Genomic DNA, 20,666 nt, shown 5'->3' with positions numbered 1-20,666 from the left:
CATATTGGAAAGTGTAGATGAAGGTGAATTCAGCGGGACTGGATTTTCCCATTGCTGAAGGTAGTTCACACACACTATACCTCATACTTGTATCGGCAGTGGAACTGGGGTTTAGATTTAAAGTGGATTTGCAGCGAAACCAAAAGAAAAAGTGCCAACAATTTTGGCAGGGGAGCTCATGTGTCAGAAGGAAGCTGATCCTGTTTCACAAACCTACAGTGTCACTAACATTCTTTGGCTTTATAAATCATCTTCCGTGGAAGGTGCACACAATCCAAAGCAATCAGAAATAAAATTACACTCATCATCTATCAGCCTTAAATTTCTTCATGTGAAGAATTCTTCTTAAAATCTCATAGCTTAGAATTAAGGTGTCGCGATTCAGTTTTTCTCCATTCGTCAGACGGTTTTCAAATAGATATTGAACTCTCCTGTTTCAACAAGCCGGTGTAACCCAATGGATATCAGGTTGAGGACAGAGCCCCTTTTCCTTCCTCTAAGGCTGTGTGATATATACAGAGAAAAATAAGAATATAAAATCTTCCATTGGAAAAATGTTAATGATGTGACATGTTTTTCCCCGTTGTTTTATTTTTAATTGTGGTTAAATGCACAAAACGTAAAGTTTAACAGCTTCATCTTTTTAAATGTATATGTTAGTGGTATTAAGTAGTTTCACATGGTTGTGTAACATCGCTGTTATCCATCTGCAGAACTTTTTCATCATCCTAGACAGCAACTTTGTACTTATTAAATAGCAACTTGCTATTGAGATTTTTTTTTAACCAAGAATGTCTGGTTTCTTCAGATGTGGTACTTATTATATTTATAGTTGTGAATTATGACTTTGGGAGAAAATAATCTCCTGCCAAATTTTATGTGAATAACTAAGAATATGGTGCCTTTATATCTCAATCTCATAAAATTGACCTTATTTATGCTTTATTAAAATCAAACACATGCATACTAAAACACTAAATGCTATAGAATGTAAATTTTTATTTATTTCATAAGTATACCAACTAAATATGATCTTTTAAGTAATGCCTTGAATTCTAAAAGAGAACTAATTTTTAATTTTTTTTTTTTTTTTAGTCAGTGTCTGAGAGCTCTGTCACCCTGGGTGGAGTACTGTGGCATCATCATAGCTCACAGCAACCTCAAACTCTTCAGCTCAAGCAATTCTCTTCCCTCAGCCTCCCAAGTAGCTGGGATTAGGTTTGGCACCCATAGCTCAGCGGCTAGGGCGCCAGCCACATACACCAGAGCTGTAGGGTTTGAATCCAGCCCAAGCCTTCCAAATAGCTGGGCTTCCAGGCGTGTGCCACTATGCCTGGCTAGTTTTTCTATTTTTAGTACAGAAAAAATAGAGGTCTCACTCTTGCTCAGGCTGGTCTTGAACTCCTGAGCTCAAGCAAGCCACCCATCTCGGTCTCCCAGAGTGCTAGGATTATGGGCGTGAGCCACTCACTGTGGCTGGCCTAATTTTCACATTTTGAAACTATAGGCCTTTTCATTTTTTTCTGAACATTACTGATTTATCAGTTAAAGTGGTTTATGTGCTCTTTGCTTGATTTAGTTTGTAACTTAAAGGTTATATCCAACAATTTCATTCAGCATATCGAATAAACAACACTGATTAAGTATAGATGTATCAGATCCAAAAATTGTATCAGTAAATAACTTTCATGTGCACAAGTTTGCTAAGACTTTAAAGATAAGGTCTTCAAGAAGTGTTAAAGATAAGATCAAGGTTTATTTTCACAATATGCAGAATTCAAAATAAGCATTTTGAGAAAGTATGCATCTTCTAGGACAGGTATGTTTTTCTGCGATACAAGTCTAAGTTCTTTCTAGCTGTGCATGGCCTTTATTCCCTCCCAAATATAATTTGTTTGCTGTCATTGAAAGGAATTCTAATTTTTTTACTTTTCTTCTCATAGCTTAAATCTGTCAACAATGGCATCGCTCCCTCTTGGAAGCATGTCTCCTCAAGGTCTCTATGTAATCTGAGGTTTATGTTTTCACTGTATTTCTCATCATCATCATTATTATTATTATTCTAGAGATGGAGTCTCACTTTGTCACCCTGGATAGAGTGCCATGGCATCACAACTCACAGTATCCTCCAGCTCTTGAGCTTAGACGATTCTCTTGCCTCAGCCTCCTGAGTAGCTGGGACCACAGGCACCCACCACAATGCCCAGCTATTTTTTTTGTTGTTGCAGTTTGGCCAGGGCCGGGTTTGATCCCACCACCCTCAGTATATGGGGCCGTTGCCCTACTCACTGAGCCACAGGCGCCTCCCCTTCTCTGTATTTCTCTTTGTTAATACTACAAAGAAAGATTTGCCTGTCCATGTGCTTATCCTTTATTATAGAGAAAGGACAGAAGGTGGTACATTTAATGGAACTGGATGGTTTAGGATTTTGGTGCACTAGGGTAGTTGAACTGTTCTTGAAACTGTTGTAATCTATACCCTGTTCTCCACGTATAGCCATATACTTTGTTTATACACAAGATAATATTGCCATCATCAGCAACAACTCATTTTTTGTTTTTGAAGTATCTCTGAAGTTAATGGCCTCTATCTAAGAACAAAAACTCTCTTAGAAACTGCTCATGAAAAATCATTTTTACCAGAGTAAAAGACATTATTTTCCTACTTATTCTCATACTGAATTTCTCTTCCACCCTACCAACGTCCTGTATGGTCCAAATGTCGACACTTTATTGACATCTTCAGCATGAATAGCCCCTCGGGGCCTTAATAAATTTATACATCATGGCTGTAAGACAGCATCAGGAGGCAGAAGGATCTTGGGACAAATATTAGCATGCAGAGAACAGACTGACTGAGAGATGATACCAAATAAGTACAAATAAGATAAGAAGAATACTTGAAATTCTATGTATGATATGTGAGAAACTTTACTGCATAGGGGCCAAAGGGGTGTTCTGTAACTATAATCCTAACTAAAAATTATAAATCAAAAAGTACTAGAATTACTTGTATTGGGAGATAAATTTAAATCCACATTTTATGTCCATTAAGCATATTTTTTTTCTGTTGAAAATTGAATGCATTTTGAAGATTGTGAATATTTTGAAGTGTTTATATGCTTCAATTCATTGCAAGTGTGTATTAGTTTTCTTGTTTTAAGGAAATTGCCTGTGCCTTTTCATTGAACTGCAGCTCAAAGAGTCATTCAAAGATATCAAAAGGAAATTCAACAATTTGAAGTTTAATTACACTAAGAAAAACGAAAAAGCTCGGAATCTGAAGACTCTTAAATATCAAATTCAACAAGTTGATATGTATGCTGAAAAAATGCAGGTAATGAGAAACTATGGTGAGCATATGTGTGCATGCAAACATGCACCTGTGTACTACTAAAATTATTGCAAAATCATTTTGCATTTCGGTTCTAAACTCTTGGGTTTTTGATAGCATTGGGACTAAAAGGGTAGTTTTCTGTTTTTATAACAATTGGGTTCTTATCTTTTGGGTAGGTCGAGAGGGTTTCTGCCAAACCTACCCAGCTTGTCTGTTTCTATCCCCCCCCCCCAATACATCATATAAGTGCCTCATAACCTTTCCTTGCACCTGTCAGGAGCTTCCTCCCCCATGCCCATGGCCTCTCATACCTTGATTATCACATGTACTGGTGAGATTATTTGAATCCTTTCCCTCCAGTGAGCTTTTGAGGATAATTATTTGATTTTATTATTATTGTCATTTAAAAAAAAAGACATTATTTTCAAAATCTGGAATACACCCTGGTATATAGTAAATTTTCTATATTCTTTCAGAATGCTGAATTAATAAAATATCTGAAAAAACTCTTTACAAAATGCATTTACAATCATTATGGTTTTGACGTGTCAGAATGGAAGCAGCTACAAAAGGGTTTCTCAAGTTTTTCTCTTACTATTTAATCACCAGCATCATAAATAAAAACTCAATGCTATTTTTATAACTCTTTTTTGCACAGGCTTTGAAAAGGAAAATGGAAAACGTTGATAATATAACTTCTGATACTTTCATAAATTGTCCAAGTGGTAAAGTAAATGTCCTTTTGGCAACCATAAAGGATTTGCAATCACACATAGATGACTTTGACAAAGTTGTTACAGACTACAAGAAGAATTTGGACTTGACTGAGCACCTCCAGGAGGTGATAGAAGAGGTATCTTGTCCTAATGATATCCATGTTGTAATGTCATTTAAAAAAAATTTTTTTTGCTGTTAGCTATTACTGTGATTGAAATAATCTATTATGCTCTTTTTCATGATTTTACCCTGCCTTTGGATAATTTGTAAAATAGAATTGCTGAACCAAAGGGTATGATGAATGTTACAAGGTTTTGTTTATTATATCATCCAATTACTATTCAGAAAGATTTTACTAATTTACTCTTACAGGCAACATATGAGAGTTCCCATTTCTTTACAAACTCAGATGTTTAATTATCTGAACTACGTTTACAGCTGGATATCTGTTTAAAATATTCAGAATGGCTTATTTATTTCACAAAATTTGAAAATACTTATTTAAAATGTGATATTGTTATTTTTCAGCTAAAAAGTTGTTATTGGTATTTTTGTTTTACTGCCAAGAAGAGTAACAATTGGTAGAGTATAGATAAAACACATGGGATTTGACAAGTTAGATATGATTTGCCCACTTCATGGTCCAAGAAATACTACGCGTGAAGTTCTCAAGTGTTCTTTGTTGCCCATTATTATGAGATGCAAAGCATCTTTTTTTACTATGAATGCAGTTGAGTTTTTAGATTTAACACCAAATTGGGGAAGATCAAGCAGATTATTCTTCTACATCTGACATATACATAGCTTTGTGGCACTTACTGAAAACCAGCTCCTGGTGGAGTCATGTGTTTGAATTTCCCTCCCAGTATGTGCTTCTGGCCTGGGTTTGTTTCCATCACAGCTATTTATTTTTACTGAGAAACTGTCTCAATTCTCTACTGACTTTTCAAAACATAACTGAGCATCTTCTCCTTGAAAAGGTGAAGTGTTATCTTTGCTGATATTTCCTCTATCCATAAACTAAATCTGACTTGTAAAAGGAAATGTCTGTATTAAAATACTAATCAAGTAATTCCATTAATGATATCAGTTCGTTATGTTGAGGTTTGAGTGTTTGGGCTTTTTTCTTGCCATTCAGCTGATACTTAGATTCTTTTTAGGGCCAAATGCTTTTCAAGCTGCTTGTTCTTATAAGTCTGTAACATTCCCTTTAGGATTTATATTTTAGACAAACCTAAAAAGATGGGAGAATCCAATGTATAATACTTTCATACTTTTACTTTCTTATAATGTTATTCATATGTATTTTCATACTGAAACTTTCTTATGTCTGCCTCTAATATTCAAGTGCAAAAGTATATGATCATGTTTTGATGTTTTCTTTATTGTGACTCAGAAGGTTTAACCCAATGTGATCATAAAGTCTAAAATTTCACACTTCACTGTTCAAAATTAAGCATCTTAAAGGATGATTTCTCTATAATCTGTACTTTAATACAGTGTCACTTTTGGTATGAAGATACAAGTGCCACAGTTGTAAGAGTTGGAAAATATTCCACGGAGTGCAAGACAAAGGAAGCTGTGAAAATTCTCCACCAGCAGTTCAATAAGTTTATCACACCCTCATTGCCTCAGCAAGAAGAAAGGATTCAGGAGGCCACTGACCTTGCTCAGCGCTTATATGGTGAGATCTCTTTTAAGATACATCAGTGATTTGCCACTGAACAAATCTATACTGAGCCTAATCCAGCAGAAAGCAAGAGTGGGGTAAACCCTCAGGGTCCTCACTACACCAGCCTATTCAGGGAAAGGGCTTAAGAGCTCACTTCTTGTGAAAGTAAACAGCAGGGAACAGAGGGAGGACTGTGACAGCAGGAATGAAGCCTGCTGATTTCTAACTACTAAAACTTCCTTTTCTATTCTATCTTCGCCTCCATTCCTGTGGTTCCTCTCCAGGGTAACAAAACCCTGACCAATGCCCAGGGTATATGCACAAAAAGAAAAAAAAAAGTCCAATTTCCACTAGAGTGATTCCTTGAAAACACGCGCAGCTCCAGAAATGCTTTAAGTAGGCATAAAGCTAAGACTGACATCCATAGCCTTCTCATTTCTAGGAGGGTTTTGGTTCACAGATTGGAGAAACACCACTCTTTCGCCTCCCGCTCACTTGTGGAAGAAATGAAAGAACTCAAATTACATTTTCCTCAAGTCCCACTTTCCTCTCCTCCAGAGCTGGGAAAGGTAATACCATTGTTAGGCTGAGAAGTCCTTCTTCCTAGAAGAGGTCTCCATTTGAGAAATCTCTGAGTGGTCACAGTCCTCCAGGGCTCTGAGGAATGAGTTCCATGAATTCCCTGATAGTTCCTGTGAGACCAAGAGTAATTCCCAGTGAAGAAGCAAAGAGAGCAGAGAACGGGGACAGCAACGGGTGGTAGGAAAGGGCAGCTGCTGCCAGATAGATGTCGTCTCTTATCATATCAAGTGCTGTCCATGGAGAACCATAAAATTTTATAGAATATAGACTGCATTACTCAATATTAAATTCTTGAGAATGAATTATTTGTGAATTTCCAAAAGAAAAGGGCAGAAACATAAAAATAATAAAATATAGATTGAAAAATTAATACCAATGAATGTGATGTCTCCTTCTTGCTGTACTTAATATAGAAATGGACTGAAAAGTTCTGGAGGCACTCCGCTCCCACAGCATTGTAGATGTTTTCCTCTGTTATTGCACTTTTCACACCGTGCTATGGACATTTGTCTATTTGTCTGTCTTCTCTACTGACCATAAGCTTCTTGAGAGTAAGGGGTGTGTATGTTATCACTGGGCATCTACAGGGGTTCTTCTGGAACTTAAAATTGTTGTCTAGTGAAGTTGCACAGGAACTTTGTGGCTACGCTGTGTTTCCCTGTGTCAGATACTGCACCATACTAACTGCTTATCAAATATGTGATGAAGCATTGATTGAATAATATGAATGAATGATGTGAGTCTTCATCTATTTGGTATGGAATTCATACCTTTTTAAATTTGCATCAAGTAAGATACTTTAGGAAGATTGTATCAACCCTTGAGAGCAATTCAAGCATTATTGAACCCAGAATTGTAATGCAGATTAATTTATCTCAAAATAATTTTTGTCTACCTGTTATGTACTAAAAGCTGTGGTTGATATAAAGACAAATAAGACCTCATTCCCATATGTGCATGTCAGTTTACCAGGGCTGCGACAGTGACAGACCTCATGCTAGGCAGCATAAAGCACTTCCTTGTATTTCCTCCTGATTCTGGAAGCTGGAAGTTGAAGGTCAAACTGAAGGTGGAGTTGGTTTCCTCTACGGCCTCCCTCCCTGCTTGCAGATGGCCACTCTTTGCCTCTTCACATGTCATCCTCTGCCTACTCACACCCCTGGGTCTCTCCCTCTTCTTTGAGAGGACCTGTCAGATTAGGCCCCCATCCTAATGGCCTTACTGTAATGTAATCACATCTTCTAAGACCTTATTTCCAAACACAGCTATATTCTGAGGTACTGGGAATTGGGACTTTAACACATAAATCCGTGAAAGAGAAGGGAACACAATTCTGCCCATAACAAGGTCCAATACCTCTTGGCCTAGGCTACAGGGTCAGAGAGGCCTGGGTTTAAATCTTGTTCCTTCAATTATTGTCTGTGTTACTTGATGAAGTTCTTTTTCATTTGTAAAATGTGGGTAATATTACAACCTGTCCAAGGATTACTAGCTAATGATGCATAGGAAGTACTTAGCCAAAGGCAAATAATAAGTACACACTACATGGCAGCTGTTTCTATTATTACTTCAATAGGAAAAGAGAAAACCCAACGGGGAAAAGTTTAGAACATTTTCACAGGCTCGGCACCCATAGCACAGTCGTTATAGCAGAGGCCACATGCACCAAGAGTGGAGGGTTCGAACCCAGCCCTGACCTGCTAATCAACAATGACAACTGCAACAACAAAAAAAATAGCCATGTGTTGTGGTGGGTGCCTGTAATCCCAGCTACATGGGAGGCTGAGGCAAGAGAATCTCTTGAGCCCCAGAGTTTGAGGTTGCTGTGAGCTGTGATACTACGGCACTCTACCAAGGGTGACATAGTCAGACTCTGTCTCAAAAACAAAAAAGAACATTTTCACAGGATTGAGTATAGTTGCTCACATCTGTAATCCCAGAACTTTGGGAGACCAAGATGAGAGGATTACTTGGAGCCAAGAGTTTTAGACTGGCATGAGCAAAATAATAAGACCCCTGTCTCCACAAAAAAATTTAAAAAATACTAAGATTAGCCCACATCACAAAATCCCAAAACCAGAGATGTTGGCCTGGATGTGGAGAAAAGGGATCACTTGTACACTGCTGGTGGGAATGCACACTAATATGTTCCTTTTGGAAAGATGTATGGAGAACACTTAGAGATCTAAAAATAGACCTGCCATCCGATCCTACAATTCCTCTACTAGGTATATACCCAGAAGACCAAAAATCACATTATAACAAAGATATTGTACCAGAATGTATATGGAAGCCCAATTCATAATTGCTAAATCATGGAAGAAGCCCAAGTGCCCATCAACTTACAAATGGATTAATAAATTGTGATATATGTACACCATGGAATATTATGCAGCCTTAAAGAAAGATGGAGACTTTACCTCTTTCATGTTTACATGGATGGAGCTGGAACATATTCTTCTTAGCAAAGTATCTCAAGAATGGAAGAAAAAGTATCCAATGTACTTAGCCCTACTATGAAACTAATTTATAGCTTTCATATGAAAGCTATAACCCAATTATAACCTAAGAATACGGAGAAAGGGAGGGAGGGGGAGGGGGGGAGGATGGACGGAGGGAGGGTGATTGGTGGGATTACACCTATGGTGCATCTTACAAGGGTACATGTGAAACTTAGTAAATGTAGAATATAAATGTCTTAATAACTAAGAAAATGCCAGGAAGGCTATATTAACCAGTTTGATGAAAATATTTCAAATTGCATATGAAACCAGCACATTGTACCCCATGGCTGCATTAATGTACACAGCTATGATTTAATTCATGTGTCCTCAAACTACGGCCTGTGTGATTGTATTTGTTCCTGTTTTGTTTTTTTACTTCAAAATAAGATATGTGCAGTGTGCATAGGAATTTGTTCATAGTTTTGTGTTTTTTTTTTTTAACTATAGTCCGGCCCTCCAATGCTCTGAGGGACAGTGAACTGACCCCCTGTTTAAAAAGTTTGAGGACCTCTGATTTAATTTAAAAAACATTTTTTTAACAGCTGGCATAGTGGCATATTCTCATAGTCCTAGCTATTAGACAGGCTGAAGTAGGAGGATGGCTTAAACTCAGGTGTTTGAGATCAGCCTGGGCAATATAGTGAGGCCCATCTCGATAGATAGATAGACAGATGGATAGATGACCATTTTTACAGAAAAATTGGCATTTGAGTAGACATTGAAGAGTTGGTAAGATTTTGACAACAGAAATAAGGAGCCGGGGGAGGTATTCCCTGCATAGAAACGATTATTCGAAGGTTATGAGGACTTTAAGGAAACAGTTGCTGGTTCAGTTTGGCCAGATATTAAATACATGCAGGAATTAGGGTGACATGCATTTGGGAGAGGCAGATTGGAACCATGTTATGGAGGATCTTGAGGGCCATCTGAGAAATTTATGCTTTTCTAAACAACGAAGAACTACGGAATATTCTAAATAGAAGAAACTGAACTTTCAGAATGCGACATAGCAACGTTATTTAGATTATGTAAAAGTAAGTTGGTACAGCAAATGTAATGTAATTATTTTTCTAGATACTTAGTATTTCAAAAAAGTGCCTTTATTCATCTAGCTGCTCAGCAAATATTTGTTAAGAACTTACTATCTAAAAAAAAAAAACTTACTATCTGCCAGCTCTTATGGCAGCCACTGGGGAGATAAATTAACTACTATACTTTTTCTTTTCCTGCTAAGGATTTGTCCTTTAAAAATAGTTGTATCTTTTCTCCTCCCCAGGTGTGGAAGAAGGGAAGAAATACATTGAGAAAATTGTGGCAAAACACCAGGAGGTTCTTGAATCTATTACTGAATTATGTGAATCTCTCACAGAGTTGGAAGCAAAACTGGAGGTAATTTCTTTTTCCCAGAACATGCATTTTCAAGTGATATAAATAAAAATGTGTTGATCAAATGTCTCCTGGTGCAAAGATGTTCTAATAGAAATTTTCAAGGGACATAATGTGCGCATTTGTTTCACAGCTTTCTAATATAATTATCTGGGTGTTTCTGATAATTAATTCTGTTTTTTTCCCATCACTGCAGAGAAAAATATTGCTGGGAATAAGAGCTAAACACAATTAAGGTGTCTCGTTTACATTTTCATGGATCATAGCCTAAAAAATAAATGTGTGCCATTACCACCGAAGTAAAGTCTGTATTAAGTAGCCCATGGTCTTGTTCATAAACAATAAATGTCATTGCAGCACCAGAGAAAATAAAACTAATTTTCAGGTATTATCTTCACTGGACATTTTGCTTTATGGAAATAGTAAACTAATCATGATCACCTTTCACAGAATAAAAATTGATGGTAAAAAATATAGAGAAATGGCAAAAACCAGTTGAAAGAGAAATACATGTGTTGCTTTGTCTACATTATGTCAAAACTGGTTTGGTTAATGCTGTTTATACAACTGGCTGAAAGAACTGGTTATTGAGGAAGGGTAAAAGAGCAGGATCCACAGCAAAACAGAGCTGCCTTGGAACGCCACCTCCCCAGATGATTGGGTTTGTGACCTGGGATAAATTATTATATTTAGCCTCCCTGATTCTCAGTTTCCTAATCTGCACTAAAGATTGGATGTGAAGACATTCAAGTTTATCGTTGCAGTTATGGTGGTTATTGAGGTGCAGATGTAATCTTGCAGTTTAGAGCATATTTATTTCTAGTAACTCCTTTTTCTGTTTGAATTCCCATGTTATAAATTTGTGTGCCCCTTCCATTCAAATCATCTGGGAGGCTTTCATTCTGAGGGAGCCCAACCAAATTAACTTTTTGCTTTGATTAAGAATATAGATTCTTTTTCAATGTATTTTCCCATTATAAATAACACTGCAATGAACATCTTCATGTGTAGCTTTTTCTTTCTTTTCTATTATTACCTACACTTAAATTCTCCGAAGCAGATTTGAGGAAAGTGAAATTTGTGAGGCATGATGTTGTTAATGCTTCCAGCATGTGTGTTAAATTGCTTTCCACAAATGTTTTACAATCATGATGCCACCAGTAATGACAGAATGAGCCACGTGTCTTCTGTTATCTCTTTCAACGTTATCATTTCCTCCCTGCATCCACCTGCCTCTGCTACTTCTCCTGATTTCCCACTTACAGGGTAAAAACTGATGCTGTCTCTGACTGTTTGCTTTGGATTGTATATAAAACATCCTTCCGGTTTACGCTGTAAATCCTCAAGCAAGAGTCCAGTTGGTGAAGTCTGCTCTCTCCTAGTTACATTCCTCTCCAGGTTTTCACTTTCATGGGTGTTTTTCCTCCAAGAACTGTTTCCACAGCCTCCCCCCCCTTCCCCATTCCTTCCAAATGCCCTGCTGTCAGGATCATACCATCTCTTTCTCATGCTCAACCTTTCACTTGGATTCGTTTTTGCACTAGCCAGGAGTCCCCTAATTATACACCCAGCTGGATTATCCTTCCTAAATACAGTTCTGCTAGTGTCATTTGCATATTCCAAACACTTCGCTACAAATTCTTCACTGCTTATCAAGGTAAGTTCAGACTCAAAGTCTTCCAGTGTTCTGAATCTGATCACTTTTCCTAACCACTGTGCATTCTCTGTTCCTATCCCACTGGTCTAGAATGTTTCCTGGGGTTTTACTTCTAAACCTTTACTTGCAGGGCGTGGCCTTCTGTCTCTATTGACATCTTAGCAACTTTCAAGGCCAAACCCAAATACTGCCTCATATCACTCCCTCTCTGATCATAGTACTGTGTTCTTTCCTGCCTGTCTCCGTCCATTTGGGTTGCTATACCAAATGTGTAGACTGGTTGGCTTATAAACAACAGAAGTGTATTGTTTGCAGTCCTGGAGGCTGGAAAGGTCAAGATCAAGGTGCCAGCAGATTTGGGGTCTAGTGAGGCTCACTTCTCATGCACAGCCATCTTCTCACTCTACCCTCACATGGTGGAAAGGCACAGGGTATCTCGCAGGCCCCTTTGATGAAGGCACTAATTCCATTCACAAGGCCTCTACCCCCATGACAAATCACTTCCCATAGGCCCTGTCTCCTAATACCATCACCTTGGGGATGTGGGTTTCAGCATATAAATTATGAGGGAACAGAAACACTCAGACCATAGCATTACCATAATTATCCCGTATAACTGCTATTCCATCCCAACTACTTACTTGATTACACTGAAAGAAACCCTCTGGCTCTGCTCAGTTTAGTGTCCCATGCAATATGTAGCACTATATGTTACTTTTCAAAGCAGTTCTCAGGAAAATATTTTAGCTATATAGTAAATGCCCAAAAAGCTGATACAGAGAAGAAGAATCATTCAGTAGCTTGAAAATGTTCAATTTGGGTAGATACAGAAATGGGGAAGGGCCTTTCTGGCAAGAGAAATAGGCATCAACATTACTCTTACGAGTTACAGCCACAATAAAAGCTTTCCAAAGAATGCTTATTAACACTTTACTGATGTTTGGACATATGGAAAGCATAAATGTTGAGACTTCATTTTCTTAAGGTCACTGCTATGTCTCTCTTTTCAGGGATTATTAAAATGTGTGCCCAGTAACCCCTGCCAAGGCTGATATAGGGATAAAAAACCTTTCCAATGGTTAGCAATTTGAGAGTTACAAAGGAGTTTCATATATATTATCTTCAATGATTTCCCAATAACTTGAGATGGAAATGAAGCAAATGATTTCTTTGTTTCAGAGATGAAGGGACAAGTCCAGAGAGGGTAAAAGTGCTTAACGTGGAGCCAACTGTCAGTACTGGTGAATCTGGAAATTGAACTTAACATCTAATTCAAACTCTAAGGTTCCTTCCACAGCAACTGACATTTTGGGATTAGATACCAAGTGTGTCCCAGAGCACAGTGACTCATCTAGTAGCACAAACCAGTTTAGTTTTCCAGTTGAGAGTAAAAGCTGAATCTCCCTGAATCCTCGAGCCGGTTCTGTGCATGCAACTTGATGAGCATTGCCTGGCCAAGGCCCAGCTATTGACAGGGTTCTGGGCAGAATGGTCTTTTGTTGCAGTATAGTTATCATTGTAAACCGGTGCATTCTATCACATGAGGTACCAGTGACTTCTTTCATTTTCTCAAAGTCTTCTCAGCTCCCTGGAAGTTTGCAAACCCCACTACCTCTAGGACTAAAACTGAGCCCTATGAAGTGCAGAAACAAAATACCATCACCCATGGGAAGCGTCCTGTGTTCTCAATTGCTGTTTTTCTTTACTACCCTCAGTGATAGTTCCTTCCTCTTTTCAATAGCCTCCCAAACATTTTGCTTGTGTTGATTCTCTGGATTTCCTACTCTCTTCACCAGAGACCTTTAATCATTTCTACCTCATTGCCGCTCCTCGGACTCTCCTAATGGTTTAAACTGCCATGCATAATGATTCCTTTCTCTGGAGAATGCTCCTGCAGGAGCATCCTATTATAACAATTCTCTTTTTCCTGCTGGGCCTTTGAACAACCAATTTTTATTGGCAATGAACTTCATCAAAGGAGTGAGGCAGGAGGGAAACTGTGAGCTGGGAGGGATAATTTGATAAATCACATGGGAGTACATCAGTCTCTCATGGAATACGTTTGCTGAAAGGTTGCAAATGGTCTGTGTTCTCTTGCAAGTACTTAGAGTGAGGCATTGTTCTGCCCTGTTCCTGGCCCAAGCCCTCACTAACTGTTGCTCTGTACAGCAGGGAGATGATTTAAAGATGAATCTGCACTTGGAAGACTCCTGTGACAATTGTATTGACCTACTAAAGGAAACAGCAAGACATAAGCAGACGATATTCAGCGATGAAAAGAATAAGGTAAAGAACCTTGGCTAGTCATGCTTTTTGTTTTGAGGTTGGCTAGAGTCATCACGCATTGCAAAATAAAAGTGAATTGAAGCCTTCTTATTTTTCCAAATAGACTCTCCCAGTGTAAATGCAATGAAATGCCAGGGCAATTTCCTTGTCCCTTACTTCCTGTCTATTCCTTGCTGTGTAGACAGGCAAGGAGTCTTCTCTTCCCGTGTTGTTTTCTCTGAGCCTCTCCTATTGAGTGCTAAAACCATGACATTTCACCGTGGCATTGAGACAGCCACTTAAATGCTATAATGTCACCCAAAACCACTTCTATTTTCCCATCTCTAGCTGACTTTTCCATTGTCTATTATTATTATTATTTCTAATAAAAATAAGGTCTCACTGTGTTGCTCAGGCTAAAATGCAGTAGCTTGATCATAGCTTACTGTGGCATTGAACTCCTAGCCTCAAGCAATCCTCCCAACTCAGCCTCCCAACATTCTAGGATTATAGCCATGAGCCACTATGCCCAGCCTCCACTGTCTTTTTAGATTCAATCCAACATCAAATTGTACTACTCTCTCTTTATCATAACACCAAGCCATGATTTTTACTGTTTTATGCTACCCATTAGAAAACTTGGATACATATAATTAAATTATATCTTGTTCTCATAGACCCTACCTTAAAGAAGATATTTCTAGGCACGTATACTTCATAGACTTCGTCTGAAATATAAATACTAAATATTTAGAGAAATGTTTAAATTGCCTTAAAACCTATGTCTTTACTGATAAAGCAAAACTTGTAGCAAAAACTACAAAATGCTAAAGCAAATGTATAATATTTCAAAAGAATTCTTTTAATCACAACATCACTATGGCTTTTCAGCATTAATTGCTCACCCTCTATTCATGGCTGTAGAACTATATTTAGCTGTTGACTTTTTGCTTTGCTAAATTGCCTGCTCCTGATATTTCTCTCCCAAGGACTTGAGGAATAGGCACAGTCAACATTATTCTCAACTGCTCTCAAATTAATGAAATATAGTTCTTGAGGCATGACAACAAAAACCTAACAAACATTTGCTTTATTACTTTTTGAGGTTATTTAATGGAGAAAGATTTACTTTTTCTTGATGTCAATATAGCTTCTTCTTCTTCTTCTTCTTCTTTTGCTTTTTGAGACAGAGTCTAACTATGTCACACTTGGTAGTGTGCCGTGTCATCACAGCTCATAGCAGGCCTCCCATGTAGCTGGGATTACAAGTGCCTACCCACAATGCCTGGCTATGCCCAGTTGGTTTTGTTGTTGTTGTTGTTGTTGTTGTTGTTGTTGCAGTTGTAATTGTTGATTAGCAGGCCCAGGCTGGGTTCAAACCTCCAAACTTGGTGTATGTGGCCAGCACCCTAACCACTAAGCTATGGGTGCCAAGCCTCAATATAGCTTCTTTATCAGCCCTTTTCCATGAGTTAAATCTATGTCAAGGCCCAGTGCAATTATATAATACAATCAGTAGGCCGCAAGTACATTAAACAAGCTGAGTGATGTTTGTTTGTTTTGGTGGTACAGCCTTGAGCCACTTAAACCCTAACTCTTCCCTGAGGCAAAGGGAAGCTGCCCAAATTTTGATCATCTTGTTGGATCTTGGAATTATATCAGATGATCTTTGGTTACTCTGATTGGTCTAAATCAGAGTTTCTCAACTAAAGCACTATTGGCATTTTTACCAGAGAATTCTCTTTTGTAGGGGGTTGTCCTGTCCAGGGATGATTAGACGCATCCCTGACCTTACCCATTAAATGCCCACAGAATCTACTGTTATGCTAAAATCATCCCATTTGAGAATGATTCATTGCTATAACAAAAAATAGCACTAAACACACCAGGTTTTCTTAACTAAGTTTCTAACAACAACCAAATCCAACATTATATTATTTATTTTATTTAATTCTGCACAATTTCCTACATTGTGAACTAGGGACAATTACTAAGAACTCAGAAACCAAAGTTAATGTTTAAAAAAAACACACAATAATTTATTCTTAGTAAAAATGGTATTTTACGTTTTTATTTCTTATTATAAGAAATAGTTTCCTCTAAATAAAAAGGCAAGATTTACTTTCACTGAAAAAATCATGTTTATTCTAATATAAACTGAAAGACAGGCTAGCTCGTCAGTCACTTAGGGTATAAGTGAAGGTTCACAATTATAGTCATCAAGAATTCTTACTGGCATCATTTCTCATTTCCGTGCAATTGGTGCAGACAGCAAAATGAAAGGGTGGCAGTAATCTTCACTTTAAAGTGCCTCAATCACATTTTCCCTCTTCGTGACTCTATTATTTATACATGGATCAGATGTAATGATTCCCCCAAACACTGTGTGGGCAGATAACAAGAAGCACCAACTAAAATCTTGTCCAGAAATTACTGCATTTAATTTTAATACCTTTGAATGTTGTTAGTCTTCCTCAGGAAATTATTTGAATCAGAAAAGATAGTTCTACCAAACTATTACAAGAATACGTTCATCGCAGGAATTTTTTCTGGGAGATAGCAAAATGCTTCTCATTTTTTTTTGAACCAAAAATGCAGCAGGGACAATGAGGCACTTTAGTAAATGCCATGCACACATTGCTGCTAACAGATTAGTGACGATGTTGTGTCCTCTAGGGGATCACAAAGCTAAATCTGCAGGCATGTCTGGAAACTCCTAAGGTTAAATGGAAACACAGTATTTAGAGGCTTCCCTAAAGTCATGGAACTATTTGATGAGGAGGAAAATGACGGGTTTTGATGTCAGCGTTTAACATTATCAAATTTTAGTACTAGAAAGGATTTAACAATCATCTGATCAAATCTCATTTTATAGTTGAGAAAACTGAGGCCAAAAGATATTAAATATCTTGCCCTCTACAAATTACAGCAAGTCATATCATAGCCTGGCAGGCAGCCCAATGCTCTCAGATTTGAGCCATGACCTTTTCCCACAGGACCAAGGGGGAGCTCCCAGGAAGTGCTGCATATAAATAAGCTGCTTTGTAATGATACTATGGATGTTCATGCCAAATCTCTTCCCCTCTTCCATCTGTTTACATGATGATTAATAAAGCAATAACGAGGAAATACTTTCATACCAAGTAATTCAGTGGATCGCTCTTATCAGACTGAGTGTGGTCAGTTTGCTAACCCTGATCACCCAGCAGGTGGGAGAAAATGTTCTCTGGACACTTTCCTTGGAAAAACTTAAGAAGGGGCAGTGTTCTTCTTCTTCTTTTTTTTTTTTTTTTTTTTTTGTTAAATCATAGCTGTGTACATTAGTGCAATCAAGGGGTACAATGTGCGGGTTTCATATACAATCTGAAATATTCTCATCAAACTGTTCAATGTACCTTCATGGCATTTTCTTAGTTACTGTATGTAGGCATTTGTATTCTGCATTTAGTAAGTTTTGCCTGTACCCATTCTAAGATGCACCATAGGTGTGGCCCCACCCGTTACCCTCCCTCCACCCTAACCTCCCCCCTCCCTTCCCCTTCCTTGGCCCTTTCCTCATAGTCTTGTGCTATAGTTGGGTTATAGTCTTCATGTGAAAGCTATAAATTAGCTTCATAGTAGGGCTGAGTACATTGGATACTTTTTCTTCCATTCTTGAGATACTTTGCTAAGAAGAATATGTTCCAGCTCCATCCATGTAAACTGAAAGAGGTAAAGTCTCCATCTTTCTTTAAGGCTACATAATATTCCATGGTATACATGGTCAACAGTTTGCTAGTCCATTCGTGGGTTGACGGGCAATTGGGCTTCTTCCATGACTTAGCAATTATGAAATTGGGCTACAGTAAACATTCTGGTACAGATGTCTTTGTTATATTGTGATTTTTGGTCTTCTGGGTATAAACCTAGTAAAGGAATTATAGGATCGAATGGCAGGTCTATGTTTAGATCTCTAAGTATTCTCCAAACATCTTTCCAGAAGGAACATATTAGTGTGCATTCCTACCAGCAGTGTAGAAGTGTGCCCTTTTCTCCACATCCATGCCAACATCTCTGGTTTTGGGATTTTGTTATGTGGGCTACTCTTGTTGGGGTTAGACGATATCTCAAAGAAGTTTTGATTTGCATTTCTCTGATGATTAAGGATGATGAGCTTTTTTTCATGTGTTTATAGATGGTACATCTGTCTTCTTTTTTTTTTTGACCACTTTATATGCTATGATATATTTTTTTTATTATTAAATCATAACTGTATACATTGATATGATCATGGGGCATCATACACTCGCTTCATAGACCATTTGACACATTTTTATCACAATGGTTAATATAGCCTTTCCGGTGTTATCTCAGTTACTGTGCCAAAACATTTTCATTCTACATTTACCAAGTTTTGCAAATACCCCTGTAAGATGCACCATGGGTGTGATCCCACCGATCCCCATCCCTCTACCCACCACCCCCCCCTTTCCCACTTCCCCCTATTGTTAGGTTGTAACTGGGTTATAGCTTTCATGTGAGAGCCCCAAATTAGTTTCATAGGGGGGCTGAGTACATTGGGTACTTTTTCTTCCATTCTTGAGATACTTTACTAAGAAGAATATGTTCCAGCTCCATCCATGTAAACATGAAAGAGATAGAGTCTCCATCTTTCTTTAAGGCTACATAGTATTCCATGGCGTACATGTACCACAATTTATTAATCCATTCGTGGATCGATGGGCACTTGGGCTTTTTCCATGACTTAGCAATTATGAATTGGGCTGCAATAAACATTCTGGTACAAATATCTTTGTTATGTTGTGATTTTTGGTCTTCTGGGTATATGCCCAGCAGAGGGATTACAGGATTGAATGGCAGATCTATTTTTAGATCTCTGAGTGTTCTCCATATATCTTTCCAAAAGGAATGTATTAATTTGCATTCCCACCAGCAGTGCAGAAGTGTTCCCTTTTCTCCGCATCTACGCCAACATCTCTGGTCTTGAGATTCTGTGATATAGGCTAGTCTCAGTGGAGTTAGATGATATCTCAAAGTAGTTTTGATTTGCATTTCTCTGATGATTAAAGATGATGAGCATTTTTTCATATGTCTGAAGGCCGTGCGCCTGTCTTCTTCAGAGAAGTTTCTCTTCAAATCCCTTGCCCAGCCTGTGATGGGATCCCTTGTTTTTTTCTTGCTGATGCGTTTGAGTTCTCTGTGGATTCTGGTTACTAAACCTTTGTCAGAGATATACCCTGCAAATATCTTCTCCCATTCTGAGGGCTGTTTGCTTCCTTTACTTACTGTGTTCTTAGCTGTGCAGAAGCTTTTTAGTTTGATCAAGTCCCAGTAGTGTATTTTTGAAGCTGCTTCTATTGCCCGGGGGGTTCTCCTCATGAAATACTCACCCAGATCAATTTCTTCAAGGGTTTTCCCTGCATTCTCCTCTAGTATTTTTATAGTTTCATGTCTTAAGTTTAAATCTTTAATCCAATGAGAGTCTATCTTAGTTAATGGTGAAAGGTGTGGGTCCAATTTCAGTCTTCTGCAGGTTGCCAGCCAGTTCACCCAGCACCATTTGTTAAATAGGGAATCTTTTCCCCACTGAATATTTTTAATTGTCTTGTCAAAAATCAAATAGCGGTAAGTAGCTGGATTCATCTCTTGGTTCTCTATTCTGTTCCAGATATCTACTTCTCTGTTTTTGTGCCAATACCATGCTGTTTTGATCACTATCGATTTGTAGTAAAGTCTGAGGTCTGGTAATGTGATTCCTCCTGTTTTGTTTTTCTTTCTGAGTAACGTCTTGGCTATTCGAGGTTTTTTCTGATTCCATATAAAATGAAGTATTGTTTTTTCAAGATCTTTAAAATATGACAGTGGAACTTTAATAGGGAGTGTGTTGAAATTATACATTGCTTTGGGTAGCATGGACATTTTGACAATGTTGATTCTTCCCAGCCATGAGCATGGTATGTTTTTCCATTTGTTAACATTTTCAGCTATTTCTTTTCTTAGAGTTTCATAGTTCTCTTTATAGAGATCTTTCATGTCTTTTGTTAGGTAAATTCCCAAATATTTCATCTTCTTTGGCACTACTGTGAATGGGATAGAGTCCTTAACTGCTTTTTCAACTTTTGACTGTTGTTGATGTATATAAAGGCTACCGATTTATGGATGTTGATTTTGTAACCTGAGACGCTGCTGTCTGTATTCCTTGATCACTTCTAGGAGTTTTGTAGTAGAGTCCCTAGTGTTTTCCAGATACACAATCATATCATCTGCGAAGAGCGAAAGTTTGATCTCTTCTGACCCTATATGGATACCCTTGATCGCCTTTTCTTCCCTAATTGCAGTGGCTAAAACTTCCATTACAATGAAAAGCAATGGAGACAATGGGCAGCCTTGTCTGGTTCCTGATCTGAGTGGAAATGATTCCAATTTAACTCCATTCAATATGATATTGGCTGTGGGTTTGCTGTAGATGGCCTCTATCAGTTTAAGAAAAGTCCCTTCTAGACCAATTTTCTTGAGTGTTCTGATCATGAAGGGATGCTGGATATT

The 20,666-nt window shown here is 38.0% G+C and overlaps 1 protein-coding gene across 1 annotated transcript in view; it reads left to right on the top strand.

Moving 5' to 3' along the window:
* The window catches only part of CCDC141 (coiled-coil domain containing 141), a 211,299-nt gene that overhangs the window by 171,314 nt on the left and 19,319 nt on the right, over positions 1–20,666 (top strand). Inside the window, exons 19-23 of the mRNA XM_053598213.1 lie at positions 3,197–3,337; positions 3,996–4,190; positions 5,555–5,738; positions 10,089–10,201; positions 14,025–14,141. Coding sequence (XP_053454188.1) covers positions 3,197–3,337; positions 3,996–4,190; positions 5,555–5,738; positions 10,089–10,201; positions 14,025–14,141 — 750 coding nt within the window. The remainder of the gene's footprint in view (positions 1–3,196; positions 3,338–3,995; positions 4,191–5,554; positions 5,739–10,088; positions 10,202–14,024; positions 14,142–20,666) is intronic.

This window comes from Nycticebus coucang, chromosome 7 (assembly GCF_027406575.1).
Source record: "Nycticebus coucang isolate mNycCou1 chromosome 7, mNycCou1.pri, whole genome shotgun sequence".
In the NCBI taxonomy this organism is placed as follows: domain Eukaryota; kingdom Metazoa; phylum Chordata; class Mammalia; order Primates; family Lorisidae; genus Nycticebus; species Nycticebus coucang.
The sequence above is the reverse complement of the archived record's forward strand: the minus strand, read 5'-3'. Positions and strand labels throughout refer to the sequence as shown.